A 16422-nucleotide genomic window follows, 5' to 3' on the forward strand; every position below is an offset into this window, starting at 1 on the left:
AAAATCGCTAACTCGTTCAAGCACTGTGGCTTTAAGCGAGAGACTGCCTCCTCTGCTGGGGACGTAACAACCTCAATGCCGCTCGAGGCCCGATGCAGGCTTCACCCACGACGATTTCGAGGGTTTAAACCTCACCACGAATTTTGCCGAGCATGGGGAGGCTGACAACAACGTAGCGACCTGCGGCGAGGTGTCGCTGGATGACGCCATCGAGGAGGCTTTGCCTAGTGCCGACACCGCTGCAACATCGGATGAGGACAACGACGGCGCCACAGATGCCGTGCCTGTGCCTACCATGTTCGTCGAGGTGCTACGGTATATAGACGGCATCTGGAACTTCATCTGTTCAAGCGCTGCCGCAGAGGACCTCCTTTTAGATGTTGCCCAACTCGAGCGAAAGCTCTTGGTTCACGGATCAAACAAGGTGCAAAAGAAACTTACCGACTTTTTTTAAAGTTCGTGCCGGCTGGTGGGAATCGCAGCAGAGGGTAGTGAAGTGCCGTAAAGGTTCGTTTGAATAAAGCATGATTGGTACCTGTACTGCGGCATTAATTCTTGTCGCATTTACTTTTTTGGTAATTTGGGTTTCCAAGCCATGCAGAGTATGTTAGTAGTTTACATTGAAATGTCTCGTAAATTCATCCGGCGGAATAAGTAGTATTTTTATAGGCATAATTTATGTTCGGATTTTACGGCGCCTGCATTTTATGACACTTTTTCACGATCCCGAGAAAATCATATAATCGGGGTTCCACTACTTGCTTATAGTTATCATGAAAAATGTTTCACAGTTACTAGTATGGAAATCCTATTTTTCCAATTTCTCTTGTACTTAACTGTGTTTATCCTTTGTTGTATCTGTTGCTGCCTGTGACCACGTCAAGCCTTGCTGGCTTTTTGTTCGTGGTCCTCAGCACCAGTTGTATGTTGAAATAAATCTGATATATGGCTCATACCTCTGTAAGCCCGAGGCTACAAGCATTCAGCAAAGTGAAGCGAACAGTGCATACATTATCTGGAATCTCGCATACAACATACATAACAGCACATGTTTCAATAAAGAACAAGCTCAAAACAAGCATCCGAACCACATGCATAATTCATGATAAGGCACCCCTGCGCCTACATGCAATGCGAAGGATGTAGCGCTCCCCGCATATGTTTCCCGGTAAAGATTACCATTGTGCAAGCTGCCATGGTGACGGCGGTATGACTGTTGTATACAAAGAAGCGAGTGATATAACTACACTTTCGTACATAAAAGAAGAACCCACCTCGTAAGCGATTTGTGTTGTGACACGTATGTATGGTGAGGACTCCTGAAGAGCAGCGTGCATATGAAGCACGGCAAAGTTTTTTTCTCTCTGGTCCACTCTTTGTAGGTGAACGAAGTAGCAGCACAAGCCACGTCACAGGTCATCTAAACGTAATAATTAGGTAAAGTGCATGTGAATGTCGCCACGTGAATAGTTTCAACCTAGATTGCAATGGGTAATTGTTCTAGTTGTTTAGAGCTTCGCTGGCCAACCATCTTTACAGCATGGATAGGAGACCATTTGTTTATGTGTAAATAAAGTGCTGTCTACAGAACTAAACCTGCATGTGCACTGGATGTTTTCTTTACAGTGCAGGTTCTGATAAGCCAGTAGTGCAACCAGCACGTGCTTGGGATCGCATATACCAATGAAATTTTTGGACTTGTGTCCTCGCAAGAAAAAAAGAACAAGAAAAGAAAATGAAGCAGTTCGGTTTTTTTGCCCTCTTTCTCTTTCTTCTGTATATTATAGAATGCAGTGGAGTGTATTGAAACTCAGTTTTTCAACTGGACGAGGAGACATCCGACGAGTATGCATACATGAAGGGCACAAGTGAAAGGTGCAACTGCGCCCCCTGTGCGTTTCTGGGAGAACTGCTTCGTTGCAGAGCCTTCCCATGGCCCACTGCCCCCATTCTAGTACACTATAGCATGGCATGCACCACATCCTCCCATGCTGCGGCGTATTCAAATGGGTCAGCACTTGCAACTTCTTGTACCAAACATAAACCTTCGTCTATGCGAAATTGTTTTTGTGGCTTGTGCTTTGCAGACTAACATAAAGGCACGGTTTAAGTGCACGGCATGGTCGAGAACATGCCACTGGAGGCAGCCATCTTGGAAAGAGTGAGGAAAACGAGGTGCTTCAATGCACGTGTGAGAGAGGGCGCACGCATCGACCACTCCCGCTAGTGAAAGATGGCAGCGATGCTCTGCTCAGGCAGCTTGCAAGCGAACCGTGCTTGTCACTCTGCTAGCTGAGCTGAACGTAAAAATGCCAAACTAAAACACCCTATTAAGGAATGCATACTAGGCCCCGTTAAGGGTCTTATATACGAGACACACATGGTGGGCGCAACAAGAGCTCAAATTGCCACAGAAACATCAGAAAGAGTTCTGAATGGCTGCCAGTATGCTTATTTAGCATGTAGGTGCTCGTGCTTTAACTGGAGACAACGCGTGAAAGCGTGTATAATTAAGGAACCTGTCTCGATTGTGACAGTGACCCCTGTAAATAATTACTATCCGTCACCCCATAAGACGGCTGTGCCGCAGCGAAGCTAAGTAGTCAAGTAGTCAAGCTAAGTAGTCAAGCTAAGTGGTGAAGGTAAATTTTTATATAAAAATAACTAAATCTCTGGCCCATAAAAATCTATGGCCGCCAGCCAGGGCCTTCGGTTGGGATCAAATTAAAGAAAAAATGAATTAACCGGAGTTGAATTAACGGAAGTCCACTGTATCACGATCCTTTTCAAGCTCGATAAATTTGGAATGAACTGCATACGAAAATTCGTTCATCATCTTGTAAAGGCAGTGAATTGACATGTGCTCTGCCAGTAAGCTATCGCCAGTACCATGAATAAAGTTTTGATATTGTATTTAATTCTAATCAATTACAAGTTTCCCGCTCATTTTCTTGGAAATGAGGTGCACGTTAGGATTGGTTAAATATGGTATTGATACATTATGAGCTGCCATTTGTGTTTGAAGCTCTGCTAAGGGCAGGCAAAAAAATCGGCGCTTTCAGAGAGAGATAGTATGTCTTCAATGCGTCCACTGTTCCCTAGCACTGCTAAGGCAGGCATTACAGACATTGGGGTTTTGATTCGGGTCCCAACTGTGGTCACGATTGGGGTGGGAACATGCGTGCCGATCAGTAAAACTGAAGTTACAGTAGAATTTTGTTCATATGTTGTGGGAAATAAAGTGCAAGAAAAAACATAGAAACTGGGAAAACGTATGATCCGAGGTCACAAAAAAGATTTCGTAGAAACAACTGCAGTTGACATCTACATAATGTGAAGCGTTGCACGAATCGTTGCAGCACGAAACATCAGCTGGTAGGGCAAGAGCGGCCTGAGAAACACGTTGTGGATTTTGCAGCTTCAGCAAGCTTAAGTTTTTTTTCTCGTCTGTTTTGGCCTGGGTCAGCAACTTCTTCAGGTGGGGCATCTTGGCGGGAAGTTATGACGTGTGCACTTGGTGAGAAGCGTTGCATCGCAAGATGCCAAAGCACCTCGCACTCGTGGGGTGCGAGTGGCACGAGATGCGCCTTGTTGTTTTTCCTAATGTTTCAAGACAGTGATGGCAAACCGAAATAAAATCGAGCTGGTGAGTGACTCCGGAACATGTTGCCAGCAGAGGTAAACATGATGCTCACTTTGCATTGCCTGCAGCAGCAGGCAATGACAAAGTGTTTGGGTTATTACCTATTAAAATCATGCAGTACACTTCCATCGTCACTACACCCCCGCGACGCACTGTGAAGTAGATAGGTGAAGATGCTTATCGCAGTAGGATTGGCGATGATAGCTACGAATTTGATGTGTGATGACCCGCCAGATTTGCTGGTACATGAAGAGGAAACCGAGTGCGTGCGGGCATTTTCACGTGACACGGTTGGGCAAGTACTGTGGGAAAGCTGCTGCGACAGGCACCTACTGCTCTCGGTCACGCATGCCATTTCTGGTTCCAGTGGGATACAGCAGCCGGAAAATGTACCATATGATTGCAGTTTGGTGGCGTACTAGTATTGGTGCCAAAATATCATGTTTTCACGGATCGTATCAACTGGCAGAAAGAATGTAACTGTATTAAGTCAGTTTTTGTTCATGATTGCGAATGTTGGCGCTACGAAATTATACAAAATGGAATCGTATCAACTAAGTTATACTGTATTTGACAAGACAATTTCAGGATAAAAATAACGAACATCTTGGCCCAAAAAATGTGCGGGCACCAGCTGGGACATTTACTCAGGACTAAATTAGCTAACAAAATCAAATTAACCAAAGACGAATTGACAGAGAATTACTGTACAAAACTGTTACATGAGCAACCTTAATTTTTGGAGGGAAAGCAGCTTGTCTGATATAGATTAAAGATATGAGCCAGCCTCTTTCCTGTCTGCTTGTATGTTTCCTATATGTGTCTTTCTTTGGCTGGTTTTTTCTTAAAATACAATGCGCTCACTAGCCCAAGAACGTTTTTTAGTAGAATACCTTTCTCATACAGTGGGCCCTTTCCTGTATTTCACTTGTATGCTTCCTGTGTGCATCTTTCTTTGGCAGGTATTTTCTTAAAATACAATGCAGCAATTAGCCTAACTACAAGTTTTACATGTGAGCGAAGTATGGTGATAAGAACTGAAAAGTGCATTTAATTGCTTGTTAGTTTAATATGAAAGCCACTGTTGTTTAGATTAAAAGCATTGTTTAGATTAAAAATAAGCTGCACCTCATATTCATCTACAGAAGCAAGAAAAATGGAGCTGTTTGTCCCTTGTGCATCATCTGAAAGATGGAAGAAGGGCATCTCTCACGGTTCAGTGTGTCCTGCCTGGCCAAGTTGGTAGCGGGGCTGCGCTGGATGCCACCATTGAGTGCCGAAGGCGGCAGCCCACCATCCACAGAATCCACGGTGGTGACGATTCGAGACTCCACAATCGCACCCAGCGTTGAAGGGGCTGCTGCAGCTGATGCGGAGACCTGCTGGTGGGGCTGTGGCGCAGCAGAGGCAGCTGCGGAGGCCTCTGCCTTCACTGGCAAGGCGGCAGCTGTCTGCAGAGGGCTGCGGCTTTCGCTCGAAGGAGCGCCCTGCATTGAGAGCACAGCCTCGCATCAGGAACAAGCTCATAGTGCTATGGACCAGCACACACATGAAGAAAAATCTGAGGCAGGCATAAACACACTTGGCAACCTTACTTAGTCAATTATTGCCCAAAGCAGTCATCTAGATACATGGTTTTTATTCGTTCCATTCAAATAAATACAGGTCAGGCACACAGGTTCCTCGATTTTCTGAGCCCCCACTCTTCACGTTGCACTGAATAATTTAAGCGAAATCTTAGAAAATTAATGATGACTGTTATTTATTTATTTTTTATTTAGACACACACACTGCGATAAAGGCAGATACAACTATCTTATCCGGGCCTCCCTACCACACTGCTACAATACACTGCTTTATGAGGGTACCCCTACCCATGATTAAAATTACGCCAAGATATTTTAATTTTGCAACTCTCATCTTTAGCTTGTCAATGCCAAAAGCTCATTGCTTTATCTTTCTCAACCATGCACTTCAAGTTGGCAAAATACTAGACAAAAAACGTGGAAAGGCAAAGAACAGTGGAAGAAAAAAGGTTAACGAGGAGCAGAAACAAAAAAAAGAATCACGAAAATATTAAAAGCAGTCACATTGCTAGGTGCCAGGCAGACGTGTGAGAGATCGCATGAGATCTAGCAAGCGACTTCATTTGCTTGCAGCAATATAGACAACTGATTTACGCATTCCGATACATTATACAGCAATCTCCATTATTTCACACGACACTTTTTTCTCACGCAATACAGCACAGTCACCACTGTGCTGTTCAGACAATGAGAAAAGCATGAAGCGAGACCCCTCACTTCCTGCCCTTGCAACACCAAGGCTACCTTATCACCTTGGAAGGCAGTAGCACTGGAAGAACAGAAAAAGAAAGTACGTCGAATGCCGGGCTCATTCTGCGAGGCTTTTTGAAGGCTGCTGCCTCTGGTGTGCACTCCCTTCCCCCGTGACCAGAGTTGGAGGTCACGTGTTCTGCTGAATTTTGTGGGCAAAGGCAGCTTCAAAATGCAATGCAAAGGGTGGCTGGATGTCCTACAAGGCAGTGCTCACAGTTTTCCCATGAACTTTGGTCACATGTGTCTCTAAGTCCGCCTTTTCGGGGCCAAGCTTTTTGTTCTATTCATCCTGAAGTTGACTTGCCAGATACAATAGAACCTTGTTGATACTGTTACGGAAGGATGAACGCAGTGAGGAAGAAGAATATCGGGAGACGCTGGCTGCTGCGGGTTGTTGGTGGTCAGCCATTTTTACTCATACTCATTTTGTATATATATTGTAAATATAATCTTATACACTCCCAACATCCCCATAACATGTTGGTGGAGGTGCGGGGTACCACGGGTGGAAACGGAGCTCCGCTGTGGACGTCGCATCACCGTCCGCACCACGAATGATTGTGAGCACTTGGGATCAACGTCGTTGCCGCCGCCTACATCACCGTCGCATGCTACGCTGCTTTCACCTTCGGTTATCGTTGTGCAACCCAAGGATCCTGGAACTCTCTGCGGGACCGATGGCACCGACATTAAAGAGTGGGTGGCCATGTACGAACGTGTGAGTGGAATCACCAGATGGGACCCTATGCTTATGCTAGCTAACCTGTTGTTCTACCTAAGAGGCACGGCAAAGGTGCAGTACGAAAGCCACGAAGAGGAGCTAACCAGCTGGGACCAATGCAAAGAGAAATTGACAGAGTTGTTTGGCAAACCAGCCAGCCATAAAATTGCCGCAAAGCAGGAACTGGCCTCTTGTACCCAATCCCCCACGGAGTCCTATGTCTCAAATATCCAGGACGTGTTGGCACTTTGTCGTAAGGCCAGTCACGACATGACAGAAGCCGAGAAGGCCGGGCACGTGCTTAAGGGTATTGCTGACGATGCGTTTTATCTGCTCATGTGCAAAAGCTGCTCTACAGTTGATGCAATCATTAAAGAGTGCCGAAAATTCGAGCAGGCCAAAAGCCGATGCATCTTGCAACCCTTCACCAGACTTTCCAAAACTGCCGTAAAAATCAACCTGCACAGCAGCATGCGTAGCCATCAGAGGACGTGGTGCGAATCGTTAGATGTGAACTGGATGCTACGGTGCCCGTAGCTTTCTGTTCGCGTAGCCCTGATGCTACCACATTTTCAGTTCCTCTCATACAAGCCATTTTTTGCCAGGAACTTGAAAACATTGGTTTACATTCTGTGTGTGCTGTCGCCCATCCCAGAGCTAACGAACGCCCTTCTACTACTTTCACTCCACCCCGACGCTTCTCTCAGCGTTATCGCGACCCGACTGAGTGGAGAACTGTGGACGACCAGCCGATAAGTTTCACCTGTCGTCGCATAGGTCATGTTGCCCAATACTGTCGAAACTCGTGGCCCTCAACACCTCGCACACCGACCAACACGAGCCGGTTTGATGGAAATGCCCGCAATGTTTCGCCCACCGCCTAGTCTAACAGCGCCGACAACTCTGCTAGGAAGAAGTGGGACAGCCGCTCGCCATTGCCGCGCGGACGCCAGTCTCGTTCACCACAAACACGTCGCCCATCTTCCCGTTCCCTGCAGCCACGTCGCCTTTCATCCCCTGTGGCTTTTGGCTGCACCCTTCCAGACAACTAATAAACGCAGCCCTCGAAAGTGGTGCTGCATTGTCTACTACCACAGCGAATCCTCTGTCAGTGCCCACAAGGAGAAGTGTAATAGACGTTAAAATAGACGGCGTACCTGTCTAAGCACTCGTCGACACTGGAGTCCACGTATCTGTGATGAGTGCTAGCCTACTTAGACGTTTAAGAAAGGTCCTCACCCCAGCAGCTGCCCGAGTGCTTCGTGTGGCTGACGGCGGCATGCTGGTTGTTCTTGGAATGTGTACTGTGCCCTTAATTATAGCCGACCACCCTACTTCTATTCTCCTTGCTGTGATCGACAACTGCCCTCACGACGTTATCCTTGGATTGGACTTTTTATCCACTCATTCTGCTCTCATCGACTGCACGACCGGTGTTCTTCATTTGGAACTGCCTCAACTAGCCGATGCTCAGAGCACCGCCCCATCGCACTTGTGGTGCTCGCTTCACGATGTGCGTCTGTCACCCGAGGCAGTTACTTACGTCACGTTGACTGCCCAGCCACAGGTTCCTGGCGGTGAATATGTGCTTCGCCCCATCATCGACGTGCTTTTGAACTGGAACGTTGCTGTTCCGTATACGTTGGTCACGGTTCCTAACAATGACGTCGTTCTACCACTTCTGAATTTCAGCCCATGCCCTCAAGCGATTCCTGTGGGCATGTTCTTGGCCAGCGTTTCTAGTGGTTCCGAATTTGACATTGACAGTCTGAATGCCGATATGGCTTATTAGCGCAAATTGCAGCTCACAGCTCTGGTTCCTTAACAGATGACTTCGCGAAAATGATTGCACCTGACCTCACCTCTGCACAGGCCGTGGACATACGTCCCCTGCTTGAATCGTACAGTGACATCTCTGATTTCGGCAACAGGCCTTTAGGCCAAACATCTGTCGTTCACCACCGTATAAACACTGGAGACACGAACCCTATTTGTTGGCGTCCCTATTGGGTATCGCATGCTGAACTTCGAGTCATCCAATCAGAAGTGGACAAAATGCTCCACAAAGGGGTCATCGAGCCATCAGCCAGCCCTTGGGCTTCGCCTGTCGTCCTTGTGAAAAAGAATGATGGTACCTAGCGTTTTTGCGTTGATTATCGCCACTTAAACAAGATCACGTGAAAAGATGTCTACCCACTACCACGCATCGATGACGCCTTGGACTGCTTGCACGGAGCTAAATACTTCTCGTCCATCGATCTTCAATCTGGCTACTGGCAGATTTCAGTAGATGAAATGGACCGGGGGAAGACGGCCTTCATCATGCCAAATGGCTTATATCAGTTCAAAGTCATGCCGTTTGGCCTACGCAATGCTCCTGCAACATTTGAACGTACGATGGACTCTCTTTTGCGAGGTTACAACTGGACCACCTGTCTTTGTTACCTTGACGACGTTATTGTTTTTTCTCCCACGTTCGGCAGCCACCTTACCCGACTCGCTGCAATTCTTGCAATCTTCCGAAAAGCCAGCCTTCAACTCAATTTCACGTAATGTCAATTCGAGCACCGTCAGATTACCATGTTGGGACACCACATTGACGCATTCAGTGTCCAACTAGATTCAGAAAAAGTTCGCACCGTACACAGTTTCCCTGTGCCATATTCTGCTTCTGACGTGCGCTGCTTCGTCGGCTTGTTTTCTTACTTTCGCCGTTGCGTCAAAAACTTCACTGACATTGCTCGGCCTTTGACAGATCTTCTAAAGAAGAACACACCATTCTCATGGGGCCCAGAGTAGGCTCACACGTTCACCGCTCTCATCGGGTTTCTGACCACCCCTCCCATACTTGCCCACTTTGATCCTTCTGCACCGACCGAAGTCCACACTGACACAAGCGGCCACGGCATTGGCGCTGTTCTCGCCCAACAGCAGAATGGTACCGAGTGCGTAATAGCTTACGCCAGCCACCTGCTGTCACCTGCCAAGAGAAATTACTCCATCACAGAGCGGGAGTGCTTGGTTTTAGTTTGTGCTGTCGCCAAGTAGCAGCTACATTTGTACGGCCGCATGTTTTCGGTCATTACACACCATCACGCCCTCTGCCGGCTGTCTTCCCTATGGGACCCCACAGGACGGCTTGGTCACTGGGCTCTGCGGCTCCAGGAATTTTCATTTGCTGTCAGTTATAAGTCTGGATGTCTGCACAAGGACACTGACTGCCTCTCGCGTCACCCCATGGATCCCCCTGATCCTGTTGCGCATGATCCGGTGACCTGCGTGATGGCTTTGACTGACATCACCGACATGCGCGCTAAACAACAACCAGACGCATCCTTACAGTCCATCATCGCCAGAGCGCAATCTGGCAGCACCGACGGCCGCCGCAATATCAACCCTGACGGCACCGAGTTGCTCCTTGTCCTTCCTTATCATCTGCGATTCGTCATTCTCGAACAACTTCACGATGCGCCGATGGCGGGACACCTTGAAGTTTTGCATACATACGACTGCGTACGACGCCGGTTCTTCTGGCCGGGTCTCTACAGCTCTGTGCATCATTATGTCACAACTTGCGAATTGTGTCAGCCCCGGAAGAAACCTCCCCTGCCACCTGTCGGCCGACTCCATCCAATTGACGTTCCCTCTGAACCATTCTTTCACGTAGGCCTTGACCTGCTTGGCCCTTTTCCGACGACGACTAGAGGGAATAACTGGATTGCTGTCGCTACTGATTATGCGACACGCTATGCGATAACAAAGGCATTGCCGACTAGTTGCGCAACAGACGTCGTCGATTTTCTCCTTCACGACGTCATTCTCCAGCACAGTGCACCTCGACAGATACTTACAGACTGCGGCCGCTCGTTCTTGTCTCGAGCTGCAGACGACTTCCTCCACTCTTGTGCCACTGAGCACAAGTTGTCCACCGCCTACCGCCCACAAACGAACGTTCTTACGGAACGTCTCAACCGAACACTCACAGAGATGCTGTCGATGTACGTTTCCAATGATGATCACGACTGGGACGCCACGCTGGCCTACGAGACATTCACGTATAACTCGTCCCGACATGACACCGCAGGATATTCACCCTTTTATTTTTTGTATGGTCGCGACCCCGCATTGCCCTTTGACACCGTTCTACCTTCTGTGCCCCGCATTGCTACTGAGTGCGCTCGCGTAGTCATCGATTGTGCTCACCAGCGCGTCAAGTCGCCCAATCTCGCTTATTAGCCTCGAAGCATCTGTAAAAAGAGCATTATGACCAGTGCCATCACGATGTTCAGTTCGCCCCGGGTGCTTGGGTGCTGCTTTGGTTACCATGTCGTCGGGTCGGCCTCTCACAGAAGCTTCTCTCTCGCTACGCAGGGCCTTATGAAGTCCTACGTCAAGTTAAGGACGTCAATTACGAGATCGTGCTGTTACAGTTTGATCCATCTTCAAGTTCGCCACCTGTTGGCGTTGTCCACGTTTCATGGCTGAAGCCATACTTCGCTCGCAGTTCTTCGCCTACCATTCGCCGAGACGGCGCTTCACCACCCGGGGGTCCAGTTATGGAAGGATGAACGAAGTGAGGAATAAGATCGGGAGACGCTGGCTGCTGCTGGTTGTTGGTGGTCAGCCATTTAACTACTCAGACTCATTTTGTATATATATTGTATATATAATCTACACTCCCAACATCCCCGTAACAATATGTTAACATTTCATACAATTTTCTAGCACCAACATTCACAATCGTGAACACAAAAAAATGACCTAATACAGTTATGCTTATTTTTTACTGGTTGATACGCTCCCAGAACATATTATTTTTTAGCGGCCACGTTCAATAAATAGCATGTTCAATACATAGCAGTATGCCACCAAACTGCAATCGTATGGTACATTTTCCGGCTGCTGTTCCCCACGAGAACCAGGAATGGCACGCGTAAGCGAGAGCAGTAGGTGCCTGCTGCAGCAGCTTTCCCACAGTGCTCGCCCGCCCGCACCATGAGAAAATTGCCGCACGCACTCGGTTTCCTCTTCCGGTACTGGCAACACCTCCTTGTGGGTCATCGTCGTCGCCAATCCTATCTTGATAAGCACATTCACTAATCTGTTTCACAGTACGTGTGTGGCATAGCCCAGCTGGAAGCACACTGCCACACACCTTTAAGAGGCGATAACCCAAACGTGCCGCTGTTCCCTTCTACAGGCGCCGTGAAATGAGCATCATGTTTCGCTCTGGCGGCATGGTACTCCAGTGTCGCCCACAAGCTCGATTTTTTTCTCAGTTTCCCATCGCTGTCTTAAAACACTACACAACAGGAAAACAAAAAAGCGCATCTTGGGCCCCAACAGCTTGACCAAACACGTCGGTGTCTCGTGTCAACGATTGTCGCCAAGCATGCACATCAAGGCTTCCTCCCAAAATACCCCATTCGAAGGAGCTGCTGACCGAAGCTGATTTTGAAGAGCGCAAACATAAGCTTGCTGAAACCACAAAAATGACAACGCAAGTCTTGGACTGTTCAGGCCCCAACAACCCGGCGCGCATCAGCATCTCAAACTACAGCTCAGACAACTTTCTTCCTTTCAACTTTATTTCGCATTTTCGTTCTTTTTTACAGCAAAATAAAATGCAAGGGCAGGAACAAAAAGCTGCACAACCTTGATGAGGTTCCTGTCCCCTTTCTTTGACAACCATTGCAGCACATTCACCAAAGTATGTGTTAGATATGTACAAAACGAATTGATATTATACATGCATCCATATTCACATCAGAACATACATAAAATTTATATATATTCACATCTGTGCATATACGTATCTACACCTATGCAACATCTATACATATTTACATCTATGAAGCCACACATCTTATCCAAAAAGAAATAAAAAGAAGACGATCATGTAGAAATGATAAGCAGCACCTGTAAAAATATATGTTAAAAATAATATCAACAATTTTACTCAGAATGTAACAGCAATGTTCAGCAGAACATAAAAAGAAATGTGGAACGATGGAAAATCGAAAGATATGGAACATTGCAAAAATTTTCAAACCTTGCAATTTAGAAAATTTGACCTTTATTAATTAAATTTAATTTCAGTGCCTTTCTCGTGGTAGCGTTTAGTTTGGTATGGGAAGCATACTGTATTTACTCGCATAATGATTGCACTCGCGTAATGATCGCACCCCTGAATTTTGTTGTCAGCACCTTGTTAAAAATAATACCAACAATTTTACTCAGAATGTAACGGCAATGTTCAGCAGAACATAAAAAGAAATGCGGAACGATGGAAAAGCGAAAAAAATGGAACATCGCAAAAATTTTCAAATCTTGTAATTTAGAAAATTTGACCTTTATTAATTAAATTTAATTTCAGTGCCTTTCTCGCGATAGCGTTTAGTTCGGTATGGGAAGCATACCATATTTACTCGCATAATGATTGCACTCGCGTAATGATCGCACCCCTGAATTTTGTCGTCAAAATTCAAATTTTTAAAATTTCCCGTGTAATGGTCGCACCCTGAACTTGCCGCCGCGATATTTCGTGTGCCAAGTCTAGCTAATATTGATCGCGCTTACCATCTGTCTAATGCTACGCGAACGACTCTTCAAGGCAAACCAAGCAGTCTGCACGCACCAAACATTCTTAAGTAGATGCCCCATTTTATTACCTTCATCACTTTCTGCACATCCACGACTAAAAAAAAGCTGCAACCAAACTTGCCTTTATTATGGGCAGGCTTTTTAATGGTTGCGGTCAACAAAAACAAAAAAGGCGCCTTTCGATTCTTCTCATCTGCACTCGTGGGCACGCAACAAATTGCGAGCAGCAACGATAGTAGCCGCGTTTACACTGATACGTTAAAAGTATACCCTATTCATATGCCGACGCTTGTAACACAGCTAAGATATTCACCCACCCTTAGCGGAAACATGCCGTATTAGGATAGTAGTGAAGACAGATGCCACAGTTTCTGCAGCATGCCGGTCATGTGTTTCTATGTCAGTGGCAGCTAAGCGCGCCCATCTGTTTCTGTCCCCTCAAAGTGGACATGGCTATGTTATTGCCGCAAAGTTGCCAATATTAACGATATTATTCATTACTGATATGGAAGAAACTGTTTCAATGCACGTAACGTACTCACGAGAAGAAAAAATCCCGTTCGGCGCGTTTGCCTTCCTCCGCCTGCCGCCATTTTTGTTTTGGTGTCCCGAAGCAAACGCGGGACAAGAAAAATTTTTTTTTTTTCGCGGGAAATTTAACCCGCGTGATGATCGCACCCCTGATTTTGCGTCAATTTTTTTGACAAAAAAGTGTGATCATTATGCGAGTAAATGCGGTATATCACGTTTACTATTGTCGGCACCTGGTACTGCAATCGCCTGAAACCGTAATTAGTTATTGTGAAAGGTAACACCCACTGGCTCCGTTTTCTGAATTCATATAATGCTCACTTTGATTTGACTAAGTTGCACAAATTTATGAAAACCTTGTTCTTACACTGAAAATATTACTTATAACGCAGCCGCTTATAGTGCAGGACTGGACATAATGCAGTCTTTTCTGACTCCCATTTATCTTCCCATACAACTTCATGTATGTGCATACCACTTCTAGTGGAGCTGTGCAAAATGACATACAGGTTATAATGCAGTTGCCGGGAAATCCCAGGCATGAGAAGCAGCGGGTGCGCCTCTCTACGAGGTGCACCAGCCAAGGAGAGAGCGACGAGGGCGATGCGGAGGAGGTACAGAGCAAGGGAATGAACAACAGAGAGAGAGAGGGAAAGCCACACTAGCTCCGCGGGGGTTGCCTAGGAGACGGAAAAGCCTTTTGCACCGGCTACTTGTTGGCAGCACACATACCGTACTGAACGCATGCCCATTGTAGCTCTTTGGCTTTTCAGCTTGTGTGTGGAAAGTAAGTACAATTATCAATTGATATTTTCCAACACGGATGGAGTTATCAAAAATTTCTAAATTATTGGGCAAGCTGAAAAAACTAATTTCGACACTAACATCAATTTGCAGCTTTTTTACAACCCCAGCACCAGAGAAAAATCAATCGAGGCCACGAGTGCGTTTCACGTTTGTCATGAGCCAATAAAGAAAGAACGAAGAAGAAGAAAGAGTAGAACATAAGAGGACAAGAAAGCATGAGGAGTGAGGGGAAAAAAAAAGTTAGAAAATATTAGAGCACCCGAATAAAAAGAATACAATATGTGAAAGAAGAAGTGCAAAAGTGCATGCGGAGCTATGTGGCCAACGGGAAAAAGAGACACGTAGCTGAAGAGAGCGGCCCAGCTACGCTCTGAAACAATGAAGGGCAGAAGGAGCTGGAGGCCGGACAGGGCGGGTAGAGTGCGGAGACGGAGGCGACCCAGTGGAAGCTGCTCTTCAGCTGCCGCGGCTGTGACTCGCTAGCTGAGCGGGCACTCCACCGGAGACCGCACAGCTACAGGCTGACGGAGCCATTTCCAGGACTACCTGCAGCTACAATCCACAAGCTGAAAGGAGTTGACCGAGCGATCCAGGCGCCTCGGTCCCCCCGCTCTGCCCTGACTACCTCACGCGATCAACCGTGGGCCGAACGTCGGGCGCAGCGACGTTGAGTCCACGACGTATCAATGGGCCCAACGACGTGTCGTCGGAAGCAGCGACAACTAGATGCGGCTACGTCGACGGACTTGATGTAAATATTTTGAACTTCCTAACATGTTGTGTGTAAGGACTTTAGACAACATGCTCAATTAACTCACTTCGTGGATAGTTTATCGTGTGTTAGGTTTTTCTGCTATTACATTTGTAACGCGTGCTTTCTTGACATATGTATTTTTCTTATGCTCATGCCCCATAAAGGCTTTCCCTAACTCAAACGTTCCTTGCGTCGTGTTTACCACCATGAGACTTTGACAAAATATTGGCAAGCCTGCCAGGATTCATTTCCCGAATAGTACTTGGTCTCACACTTCGCAGGAACATGGATTAAGAGAAGCTGTTGGGGGTAACCAGTTCTCTGCGACTAAGCTGCAAAGAATCGCTTAGCCTTTTTGATTGAGCGCAAAAAGAAGCTCGAGAAGCATGCGAAGCCGAAAAAGAAATTTCGTTGTTAAAGTTGCGTTTGTCCGATGAGTCTATCGGAAGAGATGACGCATACATATCGTCTGTTTCTTCGTAAATGGTGCCGCAAAGAACAAACAACAAAGACAATTTGTCCACCAAAGTTAATGGCTCCATTTGACGATAAGAAAGATGACCTTGAAGCTTATGTGCATTGTTTTGAAAGAATTGCTTTAGGACAAGGCTGGGAGTGATCTGAGTGGGCGACAGCACTTAGTTTGTGTTTAGTAGGAGAAGCCTAGAACGTGTTCGGAAGAATGCTAGCATCTGAGTCAATAGACTTCGACAAAGTCAAGAAAGCATTACTGCAGAGATTAAGTCTAACTGCAGAAGGATTCCGTGAGAAATTCCGGTATTGTAAACCAGAACAATTAGAGACTGGTAAGCGGTTTGCTTGCCATTTGACAAATTATTTTGATAGATGGATGGAAATGGCAAACAGAGAGATGACGTATGAAGGAGTCAGGGAGCGCATTGTGATTGAGCAGTCCTTGATTTGTTGTAGCCCAAAACTCAATGCTTTTCTTAAAGAACACTCAATGAAATGTCTAGATGATATTGCTGAATCTGCGGACCAATTTCTGGAAGCGAAAAGCTTG

At 46.5% G+C, this 16422-nt stretch overlaps 1 protein-coding gene across 8 annotated transcripts in view; it reads right to left on the reverse strand.

Moving 5' to 3' along the window:
* Positions 1 to 16422, reverse strand: part of Plc21C (Phospholipase C at 21C) — a 546034-nt gene that overhangs the window by 138000 nt on the left and 391612 nt on the right. For all 8 annotated transcript variants that reach the window (XM_055073221.2, XM_055073217.2, XM_055073222.2 and 5 more), the window contains exon 16: positions 4857 to 5130. In XM_055073221.2, coding sequence (XP_054929196.1) covers positions 4857 to 5130 — 274 coding nt within the window. The remainder of the gene's footprint in view (positions 1 to 4856; positions 5131 to 16422) is intronic.

This window comes from Dermacentor andersoni, chromosome 7, assembly GCF_023375885.2.
Source record: "Dermacentor andersoni chromosome 7, qqDerAnde1_hic_scaffold, whole genome shotgun sequence".
Lineage (NCBI taxonomy): Eukaryota > Metazoa > Arthropoda > Arachnida > Ixodida > Ixodidae > Dermacentor > Dermacentor andersoni.